The sequence below is a fragment of the Meles meles genome, chromosome 2 (genome assembly GCF_922984935.1).
Source record: "Meles meles chromosome 2, mMelMel3.1 paternal haplotype, whole genome shotgun sequence".
Lineage (NCBI taxonomy): Eukaryota > Metazoa > Chordata > Mammalia > Carnivora > Mustelidae > Meles > Meles meles.
Genome location: NC_060067.1, coordinates 110526316 through 110542494, shown reverse-complemented (window position 1 = coordinate 110542494; position 16179 = coordinate 110526316). Strand labels below are relative to the sequence as shown.

The 16179-nt window shown below is 38.7% G+C and overlaps 1 protein-coding gene across 1 annotated transcript in view; it reads right to left on the bottom strand.

Annotated features, from left to right (window-relative positions):
- Nucleotides 1-14618, bottom strand: part of EIF4E (eukaryotic translation initiation factor 4E) — a 44438-nt gene extending 29820 nt beyond the window's left edge. Inside the window, exon 1 of the mRNA XM_045997146.1 lies at nt 14497-14618. Coding sequence (XP_045853102.1) covers nt 14497-14514 — 18 coding nt within the window. The 5' untranslated portion in view covers nt 14515-14618. The remainder of the gene's footprint in view (nt 1-14496) is intronic.
- Between the last annotated feature and the right edge of the window lie 1561 nt (nt 14619-16179).

Sequence of the window (16179 nt, the reverse complement as noted above, 5' to 3'; positions counted from 1 at the left end):
CATAAGAACAAGCAGTCTTACCACTTGCCTTGTAAGGAATAAAAAAAAAAATTGGTGTAAACACTGAAAATTAACCACAAATAATTAAATCAATTATTTTGGTTGTTAAAGTAGTATCAGCTAATTGACATCACTCTTCACAAAAGTGGAAGCTGTGGATTTTGCAGATCTTCTTCCTTGTCTGTAATGAAGAATCAAAATAGTGACTTTCATGCTCTAAACTAAAACGTCAAGGTGGAAAAACAACATAAGCAGATTTAGCAAAATACAAACCTTTTAAGCTTAAGGGACAGTTCAAATGGAGAAATTTTTTTCAGGTGAAGGACGATGAGACCCTAAATATCAATTCTGATTCAAAAGACATTACTTTTTAACATTCTTTTCAACTGATGTAAAATGGCATCTACACAACAAAAAATATTGGAAGGTGAGCTATAGAAAGGAAGAGCTGTGATGATTTGTACAAATTGTGTCATATCTATAAGTACTGCAAAATTTAATAGCTGTTCAATCTATTTAAGTAACAATAGCCTAATTACCTGACTAATTAGTAAGTACTAAAATTAATGACTAGTAAGTACTAAACTTTTCAGTGAACAGAGTTGATTAACTTTGCAGCTCTATAGCTAAAAATGTTATTTCTGGATAGGCAGCAAGATATACTTAACCACATTTTACTAATATTAAAAAAAAAAAATTCCCTACAGGCCACACTTGAATTTCTGACCTTATGGAATACAAGTTTTATAACTTGGATGCATGTATCTTTAACTCTTTACTAGAAAGACTTGGAGGCATCTTTTTTCATTTGAAATCTGTCAGCCAAATTACACTGCACATCTTATGTAGCTTAGGAGAAGATTCCAAATTCAGAAAGGAAAATGTGATGACAGAGAGATAAAAAATAAACATGTGTCATATAGAAAGATAAGAAGGCTAATGATAAAACTTAAATGTCAATGCTACTTAAACCGAAGACTACCGAAAGACTCATATATAAAAAGACTCACATTATAACAACTAAGGAAATTTATAGGAGTTAAAACACTATACAAAATTAAAAAGTGCTCCAAATAACATTAAAATCATGTAAGGACAAGCACTTTCACTGCACAAAATTACACTGGTTCCAGTAGCATGGCAATTTCTATTTCAATTATTTTTTAAGGCTTCATAATTACAATTTGCAAGGCAAACATTGTAAAGAATTTAACTACTGATTCTTTTTAAGTTTATTCCTTTTAAAATTTTAACTAAAATTTCATGACACTGATTGAAATCTTTATAGTCCCAGTTAAACAAGTAAGCAGCTGCTTTTTTTACAGCTGAATTTTCTAAATTCTACATGTTTTTTAGAAGTTCTATAATGTTAAAAGTTAAAGATTAAAATTGTGATATAAACTTTTTTTTTTTTTTTTTTAGAAGTAATCTCTATATCCAGTGAGGGGCTCAAACTCATGCCTGAGGATCAAAAGTCATGCTCTACCAAATGAGCCAGCCGGGGCCCCAAAACAATAATTTTAGTAAGAAAATTAGAGTTGTCCTTTCTTATTTCAAATATTTAAATTATCTTCCAGAAGAAATCAACCTATATTTCTTTAAAAAATTAGAAAACTAGAGACAGTCACAGTTTCAAATGTCCCCAGGTTTACAGAGTAGGTTATACCCTTTCACTTACTGAGCTTAAGTTAATGAACTACAAGCTTCCAAATATAAAAAGAGCTTTATTCTTTAACTCAGTAATTATACTTCTAAGATTTCTTCAAAAAAAGTATCAGGACACTAACAGTTCTGTGTATTTTATGTTAGTAAATAAAAAGTACAGTCAAACATATATAAAAATTTATGACCAAAAAGCAAGAGATCTACTATGGTGTTCACAATATAGGCACTAAATGTGATGCTTAGAAAATTACTTTAAGATGCTAATGTAAATGTGAGAAAAGACAGACTACAGAACTGTACAAAGAATCACTTCATTTTTCCAGTGGAGGGAGGCACTTTTTAAGAAGTCCTAAATAAACTATGGTTAACATTTTGTTCTGCGCAAAAAGAAATGAGCTATCAAACCGTGAAAAGACACGGAGGAATGATACTAAGTGAAAGAAGTCAATCTGAAAAGACTACATGCTGAACGATTCCAACTATATGACATTCTGGAAAAGGCAAAACTATACGGGTAGTAAAAACATCAGTGGTTGCAGGGGGTTAGAAAGGAGGGATGAATAAGCAGAAAACAGAAGATTTTAGGCAGTGAAACTCCTTCTGTATGATACAATGGTAAATACATGTCACAATTTGTCCAAACCCAAAGGCTGTACAACAACAAGAGTAAACCCTAATGTAAACTAGAGACTTCAGATGACAATGATGTGTCAATGTAGGTTCATTTGGTATAACATATGTTCCACTCAGGTATGGAATGTGGGGTGGGGGGTTTGGGGGCTGTGCATACAGAAGTATACCAGAAGCCTCTCTACCTTCCTCTCAATTTTGTAGTGAATCAAAAATTGCTCTTAAAAATACTGTTATTTAAAAGCAAAAGAGGCGCCTCGGTGGCGCAGTCTGTTAAGCCTTCAACTCTTGGTTTCAGCTCAGGCCGGGATTTCAGGATCCTGAGATATGGAGCCCCACATTGGGCTCTGGGCTCATTGTGGAGTCTGCTTGAGATTCTCTCTTCCTCTGCCCCTCCCGTTCATATGCCCGTCTCTATCAAGTAAATAAATAAATCTTAAAAAAAAAAAAAGGAAAAGAGGTACAAAAGATGAGGTAAGGAAAAAAAAAAGTCCACAAACAAGAAAAAACAAAATATTACCAAAGAAAACCTAGTTGTTGTGATTACAAATGACTTTTATTTTCTTCACACAGATCTAAATGTTCCAAATTTATTACAACAAAATTGTACTGAAACCAAACATATACTTGAATCTCATGGACTGCTCAGTCTGTCCCAGTGATCTGTCAGTCCCATTTACACCAATACTTTTTTAAGAGTTAACTTTGTTCAATATTTTTTTCTCACTGTAAGTCAAGTTCTCCATTCCTCTTTTCTCTTTAAAAATGTACTGCCAATTCTCATTGCTTTATCCTTTCAAATAAACTTTATCATCATTTTATAACGCAGGAGTTTGCAAACTTTTTCTATAAAGGGTCAAGGAGTAAATATTTTAGGCTAATCTTTCTATCACTTATTCTGTTTTGTTTTACAACCCTCTGAAATACAACACACGTTCTTAGCTAGCAGGCCACACAAGAACAGCCCTAAGGCCAGTTTGTGGACCTCAGCATATAGTTCCCCGTCCCTCTACAATGATTCTGGCATTTTGATTCAGTATATACCGAATTTAAGCATTAAATTCAGGAAAAATTAACATCTTCCCAATATTGAATCATTCCCAAAAGCAAATTATGACTTTGTTTATTAAAGCCCTCCACTGTATTCCTTAGTAGAACTGTATAGCTTTCATTTATGAATTCTGCAAATTATTTGCTAGGTTTATAATTTCTGGGCACTTAAAGGCACTGGCTCCTGGGTACAGGAAAGTGGCCAATTACTTGCTAGGTTTATTATTCCTGGCACTTTCTGCCTAGTTAGAGAAAAACTGTAGTACTCTGTTCTATTACCAGAATGCAGTAAGTTACTTTTTAAATGTCATACTAAGTGTTACTTTCTCTTTCTTTCTTTTTTGCTATTTAGTAATTCAGTAACTTTAAGCTCAAAGGAGAGCTGGGTTAAGCACTCAGAAGTGTCTAGCACATGATAGGTACTCAAATGTTTGAATAAATGATTTTAATTTTGTTCCCTCTCAAAATCCCAATAAAACTATAACAGATTTTTTCCTAAGCCCACAACTATGGAAAGAGCAGGGAAAAAAGGAAAAGGGCTGGAACACAGATGGACAAGTGGTCACTAATCAATATATATAGCTAGATCCTAAAAGTCTCAAAAGCTGGGAGCACCTTTAGAATGGACAGTGAAAGGAGGTAAATAAAGAGAATATGGCAAAAGCTATTTGAAAAATAAATAGATTCCTCAATTTCCTCCCTCCACCTTCACAGGATTGCTGCTATGAGTTCAAAAATAAAAAAGAAAATAAGCAACTTGGAGGGGAGAGGCAGGAAAAAGAAAATGTCTTCAAAAATATGTACCTATATATATCCTCCAAAGGATAAAATGTTGCATCGCAATTATAGGAAGCTGTAACGTTAACATTGAGAAGAAAAGAGAAAAAAGAGAAGACATCTGGAAATTAAAATTATGACAGAAAAGGTTGGAAAATAAAATTTCCCAGAAAATAAAAGATAGAAAATGAAAGCAAGATTTAAACTTAAAAAAAAAAAAAAAAAAAAAATCAGAGAACCATGCTAGGTGATCTAGTATCTGAATAATTGTTTTAAAGAGAGGAAAGAAAAGAGAAATGAAAGTCACAAATAAATCTAAAGTGATGAATAGGAGTTACCACATTAAAAAGTGCAATGAGGGCACCTGGGTGGCTCAGTGGTTTAGGCCGCTGCCTTTGGCTCGGGTCGTGGTCTCGGGGTCCTGGGATCGAGTCCCGCATCGGGCTCTCTGCTCGGCAGGGAGCCTGCTTCCCTCTCACTCTCTCTGCCTGCCTCTCTGCCTACTTGTGATCTCTCTCTGTCAAATAAATAAATAAAATCTTTAAAAAAAAATAAATAAAAAGTGCAATGAGTACCTAGCACAGTGGAGCATGTCACTGTGAAATGGGGACAAAAAAATTTGGGGGTTGAAGTAGGAGAACTGGTCACACAAAGAAAAGAAAAGAGGAAAAGAAAGGAAAGGAAAGAGAAAAGAAGTAGCTATCAGAGTATCTGACTTTAAACAGCCACCAACAGATGATGACCTGAAATAATGACTAACATTCTGAAGAAAAGAATTTTACACCCAGCCAAACTACAGGACATTGCTTAATAGGCCAGGTCTCAAAAATATCCAACTCTTCATATATCTTTTCTCAAAAAATTACTTGAGATGTGACCTACTGAAATGAAACAGAAAACGAAGTAAGACAACAAGATACACAAAGGAAGTCAGATGAGGGAATCACGAGCATAGTCAAAGACAGGTGTGCACCAGGTATAGGGAGCAACATCCAGATCGGAGCAATGTGATTCGGCTACATTCTTCCTCTGATGGGCTATAATGACCAAGATCCTTATTATTCTACACTTAAAACACTGATTGCCATGGTTTGTCTAGCCCAGATTTTTAACTAAACTTAACTCAGCTTAACCCTGTGCTGACAAAGTTCCCTTTCTCTCCTTTGTGCCCTTTCTCCTAAAACAGCTACAAATTTCACACCAAGGAACTCACACTTAAAACACAAAAGCATCTTACTAGCACAAAACACTCCTAAATGAAGGTTCTTTGCCTGGCTCACACCATAACCTGTCAGATAACAACTGTGGAGTCCTATGTTTCCCAGAATATGTTCATGATCTTGCCCACTGGTTCCCCCAAGTGGGGCTTTAGTACAGATTCGAGGAAGCTGAAGCCATCATAAAGACATGATGATGTCTTAGGTGATGAATACATAGGTCATCAATTTATTTTTACTCTAAAACTTATGCACATGTGCATCTTCTATGTTTTTTACATATAAATCAATCACAATTAGAAAGAGGTGTATTAAAGCCTCTGCCTTCAACTCAGGTCATGATCCCAGGGTCCTGGGATCCAGCCCCACATAGGGTTCTCTGCTCAGCAGGGAGCCTGCTTCCCGCCACCCTCCACCCCCGCCTGCCTCTCTGCCTACTTGTGATCTCTGTCTGTCAAATAAGTAAATAAAATCTTTAAAAAAAAAAATTTTTTTTTAATATTTTTTTATTTGACAGAGAGAAATCACAACTAGGCAGAGAGGCAGGCAGAGAGAGAGGAGGAAGCAGGCTCCCCGCGGAGCAGAGAGCCCGACGCGGGGGACCTTGGGATCACGGCCCGAGCCGAAGGCAGAGGTCCTAACCCACTGAGCCACGGAGCCTGCTTCCTCCTCTCTCTCTGCCTGCCTAGTTGTGATTTCTCTCTGTCAAGTAAAAAAAAATTTTTTTTAGTTCTTAAAAAATTACATCCTGATAGCCAACTGTAATCACAAGTGTTTTATCTAACCAGTAGAGTTTAATTTTCAATTTATTGCCAAAACATTTACCTTAGAGCTATACTACCTCATGTATGGAACCTTAGTAGAAGGCTATTCACCATAGAATTATGCAAATAGTTGGAAATAACCCAAATGTATAGAAATACAATACAGAAATAACAATGTTTAAGACCAAACCATGCAATACATACCATCAGAAAAAAAAAAAAAAGCAAAAGATTTATGTGCTGATATGTGAGGCTCTGAAACACCTATTAAGTGAAAAAAACATAATATGCCAGATTGGTGTATACAGTTGCCCACTTTTTTTTTTTTTTTTAAAGAATATATACCCTTTTTGCTTATATATATACAAATTTCCATGGAAAGAAGTGATGATGCTGGCTGTGTCTAGAAGTGATCTACCTGAATGGGATCAGCTTGAGACACAGACTTCACTCTATAGTTTTTTGTACAAAATCTGAATTTCAAACAACATAAAGTACTGCCTATTCACAAATTTTTTTAAACAGCACAAAAAGGCTATAGGACAATTTTAATTATCCATACAAGAGCAAATAATTGCCTTTGAAAGTTTAAAATACAGAAGTTTCCCTAGGATAAAATTTGATAATTTCTCCAACCAAACTGGTTATAGTTGATTGTACCTTACAAAGTTAAGCCAAATACAATACACATATGTTTATACCAGATAGGTCTAGATTCTACAGCTACACTGTCCAATCTGGTAGCCACTAGCAACAAATGAAATTAAATTTCAGGTAATTAAAATGACATTTAAATTAAAGTTAAATGAAGTTTAAAATTCACTTCTTTGGTGGAATCAGTCACAATTCAAGTGCTCAAAAGCCATGTAGGGCTAATACCTACTGTACTGAATAGCACAAATATAGAACATTTCTACCATCACAGAAGTTCTCTTGGACAGCCCTGATCTAAAAGAATCCTCAAAAAACTGGTTAACAGTGTGGATGCATTGGAGAAGGGAACTAGACAGCTGGAAAAGATAGACAGGAAATAGGTTTTAAGCCACAAAAAGACAGGACGGGGTGCCCATGTGGTTTAGTCAAGCTTTTAACTCATTTCTTGGTTTCAGCTCAGGTTGTGATCTCATGATCATATAGGCTCTGCACTCAGCAGGGAGTCTGCTTGAGAGTCTCTCTCCCTCTCCCTTTACCGACCCACTCATGTGCACACTAGCACGCACTCTCTCTCTCCCCACAAAAAAAAAAAAATCTTTGGAGGTTGGGGGGAAAGACAGGAATGAGCCTGGTCTAAGCAGCATCCTTAATGCTGTATGTTAACTCAGTTAATCCTTACTGTACTTCAATACAGTTTCTTTTGTAATCCTAAGTATTTTACTTAATGCATTTAAAAACATATATTCTGACAATGGAGCTGTAGACTTCACTGCTAAAGGGATCGATTTGAATTCTGGACCATGAGCATGTATTATAATTCAAGAAAAAAGTTAGAAAAAAAAAGAAATAAAAGCTAAATGGTAATTACCTAAAAACTGAAATCCAAATGAGATTTTACAATCCTGAACATTATTAAAAAATACAGTGTACAAGTTCAAATGAAGAGAAGAGACAAGAAAAAAGAAAAGAAAAACCCGAATTGCTCCATACCACAGCCCATAAATCATTTGATATATCTTTTCAACGGTGGGTTTTTGGTTTTTTTTTTTTTTTTTAAGATTTATTTGAGGGAGCATGCACATGCATGGGGGAAGGGGCAGAGGGAGAGAGAGAAGCAGACCTCCCACTGGGCATGGAGCCTGACCCAGGGCTCAAACCCAGGACCCAGAGATCATGACCTAAGCCAAAATCAAGAGTCTGCGGCTTAACTGCAGCCACCCAGGCGCCCCTCAAAGACAGAATTTTATATTTAATTTACTTGTGCAAAATGATCTATATAGCAATTTATGCTTAAGGTAGGAGTTTTACTGACAACAAGGACCTACTTTTTAGTCTTGAATTTCAGTTTCTTATTTTGAATAGAATAGTAACACAACTTGGGGCCAAGGGCCTGAATTTGAGTTCTAAGCTAGGCAGGGAAAAAAATTACTTGAAATATGAATTCCCCAGCTATTATTTATCTCAAAATATTAAGAGAATGAGGGAGAAAAATAAGAAAAAGATGTTTCATCTTTCCATTAAAATATTAAATTTTCTTTCCTTAGTTAATACTTGGAAGTTATCAGACTTTGTGACTGCAGAAGGTGTTGCCCTAAGATGACTATGTAAAACCCCATAAAAATTCTTCATAAGAACACTAACATAGGACGCCTGGGTGGCTCAGTCATTTAAGTGTCCGACTCTTGACTGCAGCTCAGGTCATGATCTCAGGGTCCTGGGATCAACCCTGCATCAGGCCCCATGCTTAGTACAGCCACTTGAGATTCTCTCACTCTTACCCTCTGCCCTTCCCCCCACTGGCGCTACCTCTCTCTACATAAATAAAATGTTAAAAAAAAAACCGCATTAATTCACATAAACATAAAAATCTTATTGATGGTCACTGTAATAAGCAGAGCATTGGAAGATTATAATTTCTGTACAGCATTTTATAGTAACAAGTTTAAAACATACAGCTAAAAACATGCAAATATACATTTTAGCTCTAACAATTACTGTAAAGCCTTGAATTTCAGGGAAATGGTCTTACTACTATCTTCCTCAAACACCTGAGCTTCTAAGACTAGCAACATTAGGGGTGCTTGGGTGCCTCAGCTGGCTAAGCAACTGACTCCTGACTTAGGCTCAGGTCATGATCTCATGAGATTGAGCATCTGGATCCACATTCAGTGGGGAGTCTGCTTGAAATTCTCTCTCCCTCTCCCTCCACACCTCCCCAACAGGTGCTCATGCCCTTGAACGCAGGCACTCACTCTCTCTCTCTCTCTAAACGATAAATAAATCTGTTAAAGAAAAAAAAGGCTAGTAATTATTATACTGAAACATTTTCAAAACAACTGCTTAACTTAGTCCTTTCATCAAAATTACTAACAGTACAAAGGTAGTTATTAATAAATTCCATAATGACAAATTCTTAAAAACTTACCGTGTCTTTACTACCAAAATATTTTATTGGCAAATCATTTGATTTTTGATTTGAAGGTCCAAAAGCAAATGAGAAAGGGGTGGAGGGAAGTGACCATTTGCTTTCTTCAGAAATCTATCCAAAATGTTGTGGACCAGTTTCTAAAATATAAACTTAGGTGTAATAACCTGTTTAGTCCTTGGATTTATTTTCTTACTGTACTTCGGTTATCAGTTATCTAACACTGTAGTACAAAAGAGCCTAAAATGTCCACACATTTTCTTTTAGAGCTGCAGCAAAATATCTAATCAAATTAATCTTCCCTAATCACATAAGGAAAACACATTACATGGCCATTGGAAAGACTGTGTCACGGTTAAGAACACATATGCTGGAATTTGCTGCTTTAGTTTGAACTCCACCCCACCATTTATTAGCTGTGCGATCTTGAGCAAGTTAGTCACACAAAGTAACTTAATCGCTTTGTGCCCTGGTTTCCTCATCTGAATTAAGGATAATAATATCTCCTTCACAGGGCTCTGTAGGATTAAATGAATTAATGTATGTAATGTGGTGCCTGACATACCTAAGTGCTACATTTTAATTAAGAAATAAAGATCTGCCTACATTAAAAATCAGTTACAAATAGGTTCTGCTAAAAGGTCTTTTTAAGATTTTATTTATCTGACAGAGAGACAGAGTGGGGGGTGGGGAAGGGAAGAATGGCAAAGGAAGAGGGAGGAGGAGCAGGCAGGGAGCCCTACATAGGGCTGGATCCCAGGACTCTGGGACAATGACCTGAGCCAAAGGGAGATGCTTAACTGGCTAAGCCATCCAGGCACCCCTTAAAAGTCATTTTTAAGACAATTGCTTAGAACTCTATATCCATATCCCTGGAAATTCAATGCTGGTTATATTTGTCCTAAAGTCACAGAAACTTACTGAACAATATGACTAAATCACAGCTTTCCATTGTTTCTGTGGAATGATGTATCAAAAGTTCCAAAAAGAGGGGGGGAAAAAAAGAACTTATTTTCTGACCACATTCTAGGTACCTGCAAGTCAAAAGTGATCCTTTTTTTTCCTCCAGACATAAACAGGAACTTTCAAATGAACACTAGTGATTTTTATGATAGGGATAGGAGTGGGAAGAGTATCTCAGGATTATACAGCGTAAGCTATGCATTTCTTGCCAATGACTAAGGACTGATAATCAATCAAAAAGCAGCCACATGAATTTCTGAGCAAAAAGAGGAAAAGGTGAGTATACATATGCATGAATACACCTGCATGCAACACATTCATGGACTATTAACTTGGTATACCTAGGTCTTCATAACCAACAAACTGTCATCTCTGAATACTGAACTTGAAAATCAAAATCACTGTAAGATACCTTATTCCCATTTTCTCAGCTAAACTTAGAAATTTCAGTCAAGGTCAAACATACTAAAATTAGACTATAACCCTTGCTCTTTTCCACTTCTCTAAAAAATCTCTACAATAAAGATGGAAAAACTAACAGGTACCAGAAGAGCAAGAAAATTTCCAGTAGTAGCAGAGAAGGAAAAGTAGAAATTATCTTTGCTAGAGTAACCATTTCAAAGTTCCTTGTTATATCCAGGTATTCTACTAATTTTTAACCTTATATAAATTAAACAACATATTTTAGTATTGCCTAGAATTTGCTATCCAAATTGGATTAAGCTTACCTAATTCATTTAACACTGTAGGCTCTGCAACTTCGGTGTATAAATTAGGACTGCTTTCTAAATTGGATTTCTCTAGGTCAAATGATTATGCATAGTATTAATTCAAAGCATAAAATGAAGTGAAATTTGAAATACAAACACCAGAACCAAATTTATTTGGTTTATGAATGAACTCTGAAACATATACTGGGTTCTTTCATTAAGGTGAAAACATAGTATTAACTTGCAAGGTCTGTTTGTCTATCAACAGTCTTTGATTAACCAAAAACACTGACTTATATACAACAGATTTGCCAATATATATGGAAGCCTTATTTACTTTTTAAAAAATTTTTAAGAAGATTTTTTTTTAATTTGATAGAGATCACAAGTAGGCAGAGAGGCAGGTGGGGGCGGGGGAGCAGGTTCCCTGGTTGAGCAGAGAGCCGGATGTGGGGCTTGATCCCATGGCCCTGAGATCATGACCTGAGTGGAAGGCAGAGGCTTTAACCCACTGAGCCACCCAGTTGCCCAAGCCTTATTTACTTTTAATAAGCTCCTTGTAGTACAAAACATGTTTCTAAAGGGTAAAAATGGAAACATTAGTTCTGCCCACTGTCCAAGTTGATTCCAGTTACACAATTAACTTAGTTTTAAAAACCCAAGAGATACAATGTAAAACTGTATACCTCCAGTTTAACTAAACAAACAAACAAAAAACCCCCCAAAACCTCTTACCTTAAAAAGAACTACAAGTCAAAAACCAGCCCAACAATGAAGAATGCAGAATGAAGATAGCTACAAAGAAAAGTTTTGCCACTGGAAGCAAGATGGCCTGGGGAAACTGCCTTGCCATCTTCACTACTAATATTAAGTCTAATTTTGACCTAGCCACAAAGTCTAATTTTGACCTAGCCACAGTTCAAATGCCAAGAGTAACAGGAAAACATTGTTTATCCCAATGTTCAAAATTTTCCCATATTACCTACAGAGAGGTAAAATGCTTCCTTTACTTTGCCCTATCAAGCTTCTCAATAAATTTAGTATCTGTAAACCACATCTTAATGTAACTGATCTCTTAAACACATCTGAAAAAAATCAAATATCAAACAGAAAATGACTGATATTTTATGTAATTTCCATCATTAAAAATATCCCAAATATCTACAAAAGGTGGGACAAGCAGGAAAGGCCCATGACTCCTTAAGTGCTTACTGATTATGCCCAACAAAAAAGCAGTAAGGAAACTCACAAGCTAGATGAAATAGCAATGAACAAATATAAATATGGTTTTTGTAGGCTTCAGCAGGAATACCTCAACTATAATCAATACTAATCAGCTGCGGTTTAAAAACCAGTATTTACAATCATCAAAGAATTCTAAGACTAACCTGTGTAAAAAGGGCATTAAAGGTGCAAAAAAAAAGTCATTCTCACTAAAAATAAACAGTTGTCAATGTATTTTACATACATCTTCAAACTACTACTGGCCTTCCACCTTCACACACTTTAGGTTTTTATGTTCTCTACTCCCCAAATTTAAATGCAGTATCCAAGTTTCCTTCTGTCAGCAACAGAATGAATACTATATACTGTATCACCCACCACATCACTGAGAATTAAGCTCCTTAAAAGTTAAATTGAACAAGGTATAGAATCACATTTTGTATAACTTTGTATCCTAAAAAACATCCTTGGTATAGCCTCCTAAACATAACAGACTATAAATGTTCACTGACTCAAAATAGTCCTTCAACACTTTGTAGTTCTGTTCTGCGCGGCTGAAAGAAACCTGCATAGCTTTGCAAAATCCAAAGGGCCTAAATGTTACTTAAACTTCACAGGATACATCATTTCACAGCTTAGAGGTTTTAGCCTTTCGCCTATTACTCGCTGAAATGCTTTTTAATGATATTGGTAACAGCAGGGAGGAGAGCAGATCCAGTAAAAAGTGGACACGGGAATCTGTTAAAAGGGAGTATTTTCATTTTCATCCTTTACCTTTTTATTTATGTAACATTAATGTTATAAAGTCAGTTAACTGTATCAGCAAGTTAAGAGAGTTCTGCGAACATAAATGAAAACACGCACCAATGTAGAACAAGTAACTAAAGAGAAGAACTGCCGTAAACTCTGGCAACAAGGTAAGGATAGTTCACACCAACCTAATGAAAAATAAGTCTTTTTGTATTCTACAAGCCTTCCATGACTAATTTTTCATCTAGCTATTAAAGTCTCTAAAAAGTCAAAACAAACTGGTTAAGTCATTATCAAAATCACAAACTATCATTAAGGATACACAAAAATATCTGGCAACCAAGGTCTAGAACTGCTTCCAGAGTGTCAAAGTCTTCTAGTTGTTAAAACAGTCCATTATGCCTCTAAAACAATTTCACTTAGATGTGACATTCCTAAAACTGCAACACAGGCCTGTAAAGTTTCAGTGAGCCAGTGTCGACAAAACCAAACATGACAAAGATATCCTCTCCTTTGGACGGTAACTACCAAATTACTGTTCTGGGATCGGCTTGCTTCACTAAGTTTAAGATGGTGCCTAAACTGAAAAGAAAGCGGCAGAATGAGTAAAGGAAAAAATAAACAGAAAACTGATTTTAAAAGTTAAGTTCCTATTTTCAATAAACTATGTCTCAGAAACATTTCAGACTATAAAGGTTTGCAAGAACAGATGGATCAAGACCAATCCGCATTCTCTTGAGACGTGCGCACTGCGCGGAAAACGATGAATGAATGGAAGACAGGCGCGTGTGAAATGCAGCAGGTCCGGCCGACAACCAGCCCAGCAGCAGCGATCTGTAGGCCTCGCTCCTCCCCCTTCCCTCCTCCATGACAGCCCAGTATCAAGCATGGAAGGGAGAGGACAATGTGATCCCCCTTTCTCACCACCACCACCTTTCAATCTACTCTGGGAGCTCTACCGCGCAACACGAGGTTCTCCTCCCCGCCCCAAACCTTTCTCGCCTCCCCTGCCGCCAACCCCGGCAACTCTCGGGCGCGCTGGAGTAACATGCGCTCGCCCCTCTCGGCTCCCCTCGGCGAGGTCGAAGCTTCTCCGCGCGTGCCGCAGAACCACTCCCGCCCAACCCACCCTCCCGCAACGCGCGCCCACCGGCCCCTTGGCCCACCGGTATAAAGACTCCCGCGCGCCTCGCACACGAACCCCCAGGCTGGAGCTCGGGAGGGAAAGAGGGACGAAAAGGCTACCCCGGGGCTCCCTCCTCCATCTCATTCCAGGCCGGCTCGCCACCCACCCTCCCTGCGGATCCGGGCACCCGCTCGAGCCAGTCCTGCGCCTTTTTATCCTGGACCCACACCCAGCCCAGGACCTCGATCACTCTCCACCCTAGCAGACCACCTCACGGATCCGCAGGAGGCGCCGTGCCGCCCCTCCCCCACCCCTCTCCCCCTGCTCTCGGGCCCCCACCAGAACGTGTGCGCTACACGCCGCCTCGGCCAGCCTCCGGGGCGACCCCCGTTGCCCGCGGAGAGGTCAGGCCCAAGAAGAGGGGGAGGGGGGCAGCAAGGGGTAGCGTGCGCGCCGGGAACGCCGTCCCGCGGGGTCCCCCAGTCCGAAGGGAGACGGAGCGCGGGGACCGGTGGGGGGGGGGGGCGAAGGCAATACTCACCGGTTCCACAGTCGCCATCTTAGATCGATCTGATCGCACAACCGCTCCTGAAGGGGGGGTGAGAGGAAAAAAATGAGATTCAAACCGGATTGGCCGGCTACTGTCCACGTGACGGACGTGTCCGTTTGGCCCGGCGGCGCCTGCGCACGACTGCGGCTGCGTGGGTAACAAGAGGCTTCTGGGAAGTGGAGTCTTTCTCGCTCAGTCTCGCTCTCCCTCTCTTTTTTAAGGGCAAAGAAGTTTAAAAAAAAAAAAAAGGACTGGTCACGTGGTTGGTGGGTCGAGTGCGCGGTTCTCGGCGGCGGACACTAGCGTGGCGGAGGTTGGTTTTCAGTCCTGTGCTCTTCCGCCTGGATAGCTACTGTCGCGTTTACTGCCAGGCATGCCTGCTGGGCCCTTTGTTGCCCTGTCCGCCCATCTTCCCCGGAAAGTTGGGAACTGCAGGCTCAGCACGCACAATGAGGCTTCATTTGCTTAGTTGAGGTCCTAGGACAAGTTGTTTATTTAAATTTTGTTTGACTTCCCACCATTTTTTCTTGCTTTCAGAAAGAGGCGGCGATGGAGAGTCGTTGTTTAAAAAGAAACCAACCCTCCCCCGTCCCCCTGTTCTGCTAACGAGGGTGGTCACTCATTGCCATCACTGCGAAAGGGGTGGCGGAACCGCCCGCAGTACCCACTTGCCACAGATTGGGGGAGGGGGAGTACACCCGACAACTTTTCCTGTCCCAAATTCTGAGATTAAGACCTCAGGGCTAAATCTTGAGTAGAAGTAAAAATTATTTGAAAGTTTTGTCCTCTCGGTTCCACTACTCTGCTTAACGAGAACGAAAATAGCCGAAGTCCAGGTGCCAGCCAGGGAAGCCACTCTGGGCCCCGCTGACTAAGCCCTGGACTGACTGATCGTCAGAAGTTAGGTCGCTCAACTATGACTCTTGATGTTGACTCATTCTCCTTAGGCGAGTGACTTAATCATTCAAGTGCCTCAGCTTTGTCATTTATGAACCGCAGATGATAATACACTTACCTCACAAGGGTGTGCTGTGGTAATGATTGTAACCAGCTTTGAAAATGCATCGAACTCTATTATAAACTACTTAATAATAAGGCAACCTCATGGCTCCCTAAGGATAAGCTGCTTCCCCTAATGTTTTTTTAAACAATGTTTTAATTTTTTTCCTGTTTACTTTGCTACATTATCATGTACACTAAGGAATTTAAATTTTAAAAAGTTTCAAGACGACTTTTTTCGTTACTACTGTAGCTGCCTTCTACAGAGGCTTTATGTTCAGGAATATATTGTTATTTTCGCAAAAATCACTGGCAGTTATCCCCACAACGGCATCGTACATTTCCTTTTCCTTTAAGATACTCTGCTGTAATTTCTTAAGACCGTGTTATTCTGCACAGCCTGGTTGTTAATAAAAAATGGAGATAAATCTAACAGAACACTGCTATAAAGTTCTAATGAGGAAGACATCATTATTTTCCATACTTCTTAAGAATGTCCACACTAGAAACATCAGTATAGGCAGGCTGCCTGTGGCTGCCTGTTTTAGTGTTGCTGATGTCCAGAGCTGTGTCATACCTATTATTGAGTACATAATGGTTGCTTGAGTTGACTAACACATAATTGAGGCTGTACACACAAAACCATTGCCTTTTCATATGCTTTGGTTTCCCTGG